Source organism: Camellia sinensis, chromosome 4, assembly GCF_055761805.1.
Source record: "Camellia sinensis isolate YWXY chromosome 4, ASM5576180v1, whole genome shotgun sequence".
Classification (NCBI taxonomy): domain Eukaryota; kingdom Viridiplantae; phylum Streptophyta; class Magnoliopsida; order Ericales; family Theaceae; genus Camellia; species Camellia sinensis.
This window is the reverse complement of record NC_138964.1, coordinates 33,587,845-33,596,302: the sequence shown is the minus strand read 5'-3', so window position 1 is coordinate 33,596,302 and position 8,458 is coordinate 33,587,845. Positions and strand designations below refer to the sequence as shown.

Below are 8,458 nucleotides of genomic sequence, written 5' to 3'. Positions count from 1 at the left end.
TTTAATAAAATCAAAAACATTATTTGGTTTGAGTATTTTGGATTAACTTTTTAAAAACTGAGTTTTTTTATTTTCGTATTTGTTTGTTTTTAGTAAATATTTTTAAAATTTTAAACATTTTTTTAACTTTTTTAGATGCACCTTACTTAGATGTATCTAAAAAGTAAAAAATTTGTGAAAAAATATTTTAAAAAATTAATAAATATATAAAAATACAAAAAATGTACTGAATTATCGATTTTTTTTTTTTTTTGTACTTTTGGTATTTAGTGAATTTTTAAAAGGTGTTTTTCACAATTTTTTTACTTTTTAGGTATATTTATGTTAGGTATGTCTAAAAGTAAAAAAAATTGCTTAAAATAGTAAAAAAATTTAGTAAAAACAAAAAAAAAAAAAAAACAAGAAAAATAAGAAAGTAGAATTTTCTAAAAAGTGTTTTTAGAAAAATGGAACCAAGCAAGTTGAATAGTTTTTTTCCAATTTTAAAACTGAAAACATTATCAGTTTTTTTTTTTTTTTTTTTTTTAAGTTTTGCACATCAATGTTCCATCATCATGCTACTTTATAGATACAAAATTTTCAATTGCACACAAAAAAATAATTCATTATTTTTAAAAAAATTAGCTTTTGATTTTTTTTTTTTTGCACATTTTTTTTTTTTTTCAATTTGAAAGTTGGTGCTCTAAAGTTTTGAAAATCAAAATAAATGTGAAATCATCATATTCCTTTATAAGTAATCATAAATGAACAATCATTATTTGAAAGACAATTCCGACTATTAAAACTTTAATGGGACTTTAAGGTCTAAAATAGCTTAGTTAGGATTTAAGGAAATATAAGTTCATAGATTAGAATTTGTGTATAAATGCTCCAAAAATATATTACATATTAATATTAATGCATTCTTGCTAAAATAGTATGCAAATAATATGTAATAGTGGGTTAATTAATTTGCATTATGAGATGAACTATTAAATAAAATTGTGTAATTGTGTAATTAATTTCATACCTGCAATTGTATTACAGGTACAGATTATGGAAAATTGAAATGGAAAGTTGATAGAAAATGATTTGTCTAATATTACATATTTAAAGGACATGCGTATTGTTTATTGTTTAAGATAAGATTGTGATCTCAACAATCTAGTTATTAATTAATATTTATATTTATAAAAAATTTCATTTATCAGTTAAATTCTTTAGCCAAGTATGTATTAATTTCTAAGTTGTATTTTGAATGCAGATCAATTTATCCATACAAGTCTTCATATTTCGTATATATATCACATACCAATTTAAGACATGCATAATTATAATACTAACAGTTGATGAAAATTATGTACCACATACAACGCAGTACCCAACAACTAGTATAATAAAATATCAACAATGATTCATCCTACTAAAAACATCACCACTAATAGCAACTAATGCATTAAAAAAGTAAAAAAAAAAAACAAAAAAATACAACTCCAAGACCAAAACATCACATCATTCATGGCGGGACCCACTGCCACCTAATTAGTGGCACTAATTAGTGCTCCCAAGCATTTTTCATAAAATATATAAAAAGAAGACATCTCATAAAAATATATAATAAAAAAAAAGTCATATGCCCGAAACTTTTTTTTTTTTTTTTTTTGGCCGGGTGAACTTTTGAAGTTCTAATCAACAGAAAATTAGTTGGAAAAATTACTCATAAGTTTCATATTGGAAAATGTTACTCTATCTAGTCTTGAGTGTTTTTTTGTAAACCATTTAGTCCTTTTTTTACATCACAACATTATCATCAAAACAACATCAAACATCATCATCAAAACAACATCAAACATCACAACATCATTATCAAACAACATCATCAAAACAACATGCAGCCTCCCCATTGTCGTAATGGAACATGCTCGATCAAATCCCTTTCTCTACCTTCACCAAACTCACGTTCTCCCTCCATTGCCCCAACACACTCTCACACTCACTCTCTCTCTCTCTCTCTCTCTCTCTCTCTCTCTCTCTCTCTCTCTGTGTGTGTGTGTGTTTGGTGCCTGAGAATCTGTGTTTCTCTCACAAGAAAAACAATGAAGAAGTTGATCCGACGGTTTCAGGACATCATCAAGATGTTGCTCTGGTTCTCTCTTTGCGATCGCCGATGGGATCCAAAACCCAGATCATCGCCGCCCAAAAAACCCCAATCTGGAACGACTCTGTCGACCGACTATCCCTCTCCTTCGACGACGAACTGGTCCTCCTCTCCGCCGTCTCCAGCGCCACCTGGCAGCCCGCCGCCGTCTTCGGTGTCTTCATCACTAGATCTCGCGATGCCAAGTCGGTGGTGATCGAAGTCTGCCTTGTTCAGTTCCGATTTTTTATGATGTTTCAAATTAATGAATCAGATGAAACACCCACAAACACCCACAATCTGATGAATCTGATGGATCTGATGTTCTAATGAATTTAATGATGGATCTCGAGCAATAGTTTCAATTTTTTTAAAAATAAATCTGATGTTTGATGTTTGATGAATAATGTTTGATGTTTGATGAATAATCCTAATGTTTAATGGTTGAGAATCTGTGTTTGATGTTTGATGAATAATCCTGACGTTGCTAATGTTTGATGTTTGATAAATAATCCTGACGTTGCTAATGTTTGATGTTTGATGAATAATGTTTGATGTTTGAAAAGAAGGGAAATCATAAAAAGGCCTATTGTAAGCTTCTTGGGAAATAGGACCTATTAGTCCAACAAAAAACCTTCGGGAGTAAATGGGTTAACATTCCTAAATTTGGGATTTATTGGTGCTTTCCCCAAATTAGTTCCCCAAATTAAAAATTATCTGTTTAATTACACATATATTGCTATAATTACAGGGTTACATGTTTATGGCATGCATTCGTTATGGGAAGTGGAGGGTCGGATGATGAACCGTTGAGTATGCTTTTAGCAAACAAACGATTTGCAGCCTCTGTGTAGTGCGTGCCATCCCAACTGATATATGTTGACGGAGTTGTACATTGTCTATTTATTCCTTGAAGATGCCTGGTGCAATACTTAAGAGGATTGGTGAATCCTGTTAAAAAAAAAAAAAAACAAACAAAAAATTAGCAATTTTTCCAAAAGTTTAAGCTATTAGGTAATATACTCAATAGTGTATATCAAGCTAAGTGTGCACTAACACAAACAAAATAGAGTAACAGTTATCGTGTGGAATCGCTAAGTGTGAGTAAAAATTGAGAAACTTTGATGACAATGATCTTGATGATGATTACCAAGGTTCTTTGCATTGCGAATTAGTCCATATTTCACTGTATAAACATCCACATATGTTATCGCAGCCTGTGGGAGCTCCCTCCTCAATTTGATTACTTTGTCCTTAAGCTGCTTATTATACTCTAGGGTCATTGCATTCCACCTATTGGTGCAACCGTTCTGATCAAAAGATTCCTCCGTTCGATTGATAAAATCTTGGTTTATTGGCAAGCAACCAATTGGGCCCATATTATGTATCCAAAATGCCCTTCCCCCTTGTTTATACAAATGCTGTCATAACATATATCACATAATAGACATTGTTATTCAGAATTAACTGCAAATTAACTTATTTCCCCAGTTTTTTATTTTTTATTTTTTAAAAAAGAAAGAATAAAACATACATGAACTGCTTGAGCAAATTGATTAAGCATATCCGGTATTTGTTCTTGGGGATTGTTAAGAAACATTGCCCTGACAGCGTCATTCTGTCCAATGTCAATAGTGTAAAGAGCCTTTGAGAAGTGTTCAAGTCTCGGAAGTCTGCTCGTGTTCTTGCCTGATAATGATCATAAAACAAAACCATCTTATGAGTAAAAATGAAGGTGAAAATTGGTGAATTTTATTGAGGTCAAACATTTTATTTAGGGAAAATGAACAATAATTCATTGGAATGACCTTGGTTGTAAAGATTAGTGACTCGAGCCTTGAACTGATCATATTGTGTGGTTTGGATGCCGAGATAAAAGGGGATAGGTTGATCATTCATGCGCCTAATAGTTGCACCTCCAACTGCAAAATTGACACCATGGCTATAATTTGTTCCGAGTGAATTCAAGTATGAACTCAAATATGGTAGTCGCAATTGCTCAGCTGCATACACCATAAAACTAAAAATGAGCCATTTTGTATCATAGAAATGCATATCAATTTATATCCTAAAAGACCATACAAAGCAATTTCATTAGATCGATTACAGAATTATTCAATCTTATTGGGGCAATGCTCCTATAGCAACCAAAACAACACATTTCTCAATAGAGTTCTCTCTATTTTTTACCCATGAAATCAATAATGAGACGCCCATCAGAAGCTCTTCCTGCTGGCTTTCCAAAGAAAGTTTTACCATCTGGTAATCTTGAAGCTCCAAGTGCTGCTGAGTAAGCGCCAGTGTCTGAATTTGAATCTCCAAAGTTGAAGATTGCAGAAAAACTACATGGGGACATACCCTTCACCTCAGCACCTCCAACAACAATCGCAACCGATGAAGCAAACATTGCAAGAACCAACATTTTAACACACTTCATTTTCTTTTAGCAAGGTAAAATATTATCCTTCATACATATATATTCATAAAAGTACATTCTTTTATTTATAATTTTTGGATTCTGTAAACATGATTGTGGATATGATTTTTGTACATGTTAATTAAGCAATATTTTGTTATACACCTAATAATTGGAAGTCACCATCTATAAATGTATAGATATTGACTTATGTTTCTAAAGATGTGAAGCCTTTTACTTAAAGGGGTGACTTGTACAGGTTGTAATGATTTCATTGAATTACGTAGCTAATTAGAGGCATTTTATGACTTTGAAATTTTTTTCAAACCATTTGATTTAACCTCAAATTTTTCATCAATTCATCCTTTTAAAAATACTAGCGGTTGGCACACGCGATGCGTGTGCTATTCAAATAAATAAAAATAAAATAAAAAAATTATTATATATTGTGTGTTAGTCAAGTGGTAACAGTGTAATTCATTTGATATACGTCTAAGGTTTAAATCCCGTTTCACTCATCTATCTAATTTTTTTTAATTTTAAATAAAAAAAGTGCACACGTGGCAACATAAGAAACAAAGTTTCAGGACACCATAAGAGGTGTTCACTTTATAATAGTATAGATAGATATATATATAAAGATATATATATTTAGAGCCCAATTAAGTGGACGGGTGGAATGGAATCAAGTTGACGATGCCCACATTTGCAAAGCTTGGGATTGATAACTAGTTTACGACACAAGTTCTGGGCCTCCAAAACTTAAATAGTTTCACTCTCAATTAACCATCTTTAAATGGGCACACTGCTAATCAAGACAACTAGTTTATTAATGTGGTCATTCACATGATTCACTAGTTTAGGGCACAAGATTGGCAATTATTTTTAACCCGTGTATAATTGTGGGCAGATTTTAAAAGAAATGTTTGAAGCCCAATCTGGCATAAAATAAGAGTAATATAGAATAAATAAAATAGAAGCCTATTATGGATATAACTAGTTCTATATGTACATAAAATCGATTTTGTGGGCCAACATTTGTCATCGAAAGCGATCCTAGCATGAGTAATGCCAAAAATTAGTAAACGTTTAGGAAGACAAAAATAAGTTAAACAAATAGATATAAAGCTAGTTTATACTTGTGCTACGCACGAACTGTGATTGAAATTTAATTTTAGATAAATGTGATTTTTTTAATGATTGAAAAAAACTCTTTCTCTTGATGCGTCATATCTAGACTCAAATCATCACAAATTGATATCTTTAACAAATTTATTGGGGAACATAAATTATTTTGTTATTGCAATTTATAGGAATGAATCAAAGTAGAAAATAAAAACAACAAATTGTGGGGAAATTTACAATCCCTATGAGATAATCAAGCATATTCATAGCTTTATCTCTCTTCCATTCCTTGTCTGTAGTCTTGCTTCCAGCTTATTGACCTTCTTCAACAACCCAGTGATGATCTGCACTGCCCAAGAGCACATAGGTAGGTCTACCCAGGTGAAGTGATTGCAACCACTATTGGGACAATTGAGAAACCTCCTACTAAGATTTGCATCAATCTATGATGTTTATATCACCTTTCGTCTTCTACAAAAGATGCAAATCTGTGATAACCCAACTCGTACTATACTTAATTATACATGTGGTTATGTGTTTGATATGAATTTGCAAATTTAAGTATGGGAAATATGTGAATTTAGAAAAATATATGTTGAAAGTAGGAATATCTGTTACAATTGAAACTTTGAACTGAAATTGAAAGCTTTAGAAGCGCAATAAACAAAAACTGAGTTCATATATGTGATTAGCATAATTTATAGAGCTTACAGTGAAATTTTGAAAAATTACGATTCGAAATGATTATATCATGTGTTATGAGTTGGGTCATATATGTGTATATAGCCCTATTATTCTTCATTGTTGCTTGAGAGTTCTAGAGAGTGAGTTAGAGAGAGAGAGGAAGAAGAGGAAGCTAGGAATTGAAGAAAATCAAGGGGCAAACCTTAGAATTGAGTTAAGATATGTTAAATTACTTACAAACTTTGTCTCTAACTCATATTTGTCTTGAAATCAAGAAGAAATTACGAATTTGAGCTAGGGTGTAGACACCTCATTTTTGACCGACCTTAAGACTCAGACGTCACCGATTGAGCGCTCGGTGATATTGCATATTGTGCCCGTTCAGAAGTTTCAGAGTCTCGGCTACGAGCCTTGCCTCCGGATTTCCGGGCTCTTTCGTGTCTTGCCTCGATTTGCGAACCAGGCCCCGTTTTCTCTGTTTTCTCTTCCCGAAGGGAGGGAGAGGTCTCGTAGATCATCTCTCAGTGGCCGTAGGCTACGTTTTGTGGTCGTAGGCCATTTTTCCTGTTTGGAGCCCGGTTTCTGGTTTTTCGGAGTCGACGACCGCGTGTCTCGGTTCGGGACCGCTTAACCACCTCTGTTTGCTCCGGTTTTTGGTATACACCCCACCACCATCCATTCCAACAACTTGGAGCTATTTTTCAGAGCTTAGGAGCACCATTTCTCAGACCAAGACCTGCTGGTCCATTGGTCTTCAAGGGTAAGCTTCTTTTCTCTCTTTTTTGTTCCTATCTTGCTCTATACCTAAGCCTTGCTTGCAAGCATTTTTGGGCTCCGACCCAAACTGTAAATAGTCATATTTTGAGCTCCTTTTCATGTTTGATTAAGGACCTTTTTCTGTTTGAGAACTCCAGCTACCACTTGCTTCTTTAACTCTCTTTTAGGCCTATTTTTGCATGTTATTTTAGGCCTACTTGTGTTTATTTTCGTGGCTTGTCATAAACTACAAAGTGTCTTGTTTTGAGCCCCTCTTCAACTTTGTTGAAGGTCTCTCTTCGGTTTGAGATCTCCTACTATCACTTACCTCTTTAACTCTCTTTTAGGCCTATTTTGGGGGGAAATTTGAATTTCATTTTCCCCCCTTTTTTCTCCACTTCTCCCTCTATAAAACCAGACCCTCCAGCTCTGTTTTGAGGGTTACAAAAAATTTTTTGAAGCATTATACACACAACCTCCCTCTCCCTCTCTTCCAAGCTCCAAAACCCTTTGTTCTTCGACCATTTTTACACTACAACCCATAGCACCACTCCTCCTCACTCCATACCAGCAGCTTGGAGGCCATTTTCAGAGGCAAAGAGCACCTTTCCTTGGTTCAAGAGTTGTCAAAGATATAGGCTACAAGGGTGCGTCCCATTTTCCTTTTTTTGTGCTTTATTTTGCTCTATATCTAAGCTTTACTTTCTTACATTTTTGGGCTCCGAACCTAACTAAAAATAGTCATATTTTGAGGTCTTTTTCATGTTTGATTAAGGGTCCTTTCCTGTTTAAGGGCTCCAGCTACCATTTGCTTCTTTACCCCTCTTGTATGCCTCTTTCTTGCATAGTATTTTAGGCGTATTTGTAAACTGTTTCGAGGCATGTTGTAAACTGAAAAGTGGCTTATTTTGAGCCCTTCTTCAACATTGTTGAAGGACTCTTCCCTGTTTGAGGCTTCCTTTTTCCACTTGCTTCTTTGTCCCTCTTTTGGCCTTATTTTTGCATGTTTTGTTAACCCCTTGTGCTTGTATTTTTGGGCTCTGGTCCGAACTGTAAATAGCCTTATTTTGACCCCTCTTCATGTTTGGTCAAGGGTCTTTTGTTGTTTGAGGCTTCCTTTTTGCTCCTTATGTTGAAGCTCTCTCTTATGCCTTATTTTGCATAGTATTTTAAGCTTGCTTGTGCACTGTTTTGGGCCTAACCGTAAACTGTAAAGTAGCTTTTTTTGAGCCCCTCTTCAACTTTGTTGAAGGGATCTTGGCCATTTAGGGCCAGCAGCAGCTACTTGCTTCATTATCTCTCTTTCGGGGCCATTTTTGCATGCTAGATTAGTCCTATTTTTGTTCACTGTTTGGCCTTGC

At 34.0% G+C, this 8,458-nt stretch overlaps 1 protein-coding gene across 1 annotated transcript; it reads right to left on the bottom strand.

The window, feature by feature from the left end:
- Nucleotides 1-2,861: 2,861 nt before the first annotated feature.
- On the bottom strand, nucleotides 2,862-4,538 carry LOC114266693 (GDSL esterase/lipase At5g14450-like). Its single transcript, XM_082923175.1, has 5 exons — nucleotides 4,307-4,538; nucleotides 3,925-4,119; nucleotides 3,651-3,805; nucleotides 3,267-3,537; nucleotides 2,862-3,067 (listed from the first exon to the last, which is right to left on the bottom strand). The coding sequence occupies exons 1-5, from the start codon at nucleotides 4,536-4,538 to the stop codon at nucleotides 2,862-2,864; spliced, it is 1,059 nt and encodes a 352-aa protein (XP_082779301.1).
- Between the last annotated feature and the right edge of the window lie 3,920 nt (nucleotides 4,539-8,458).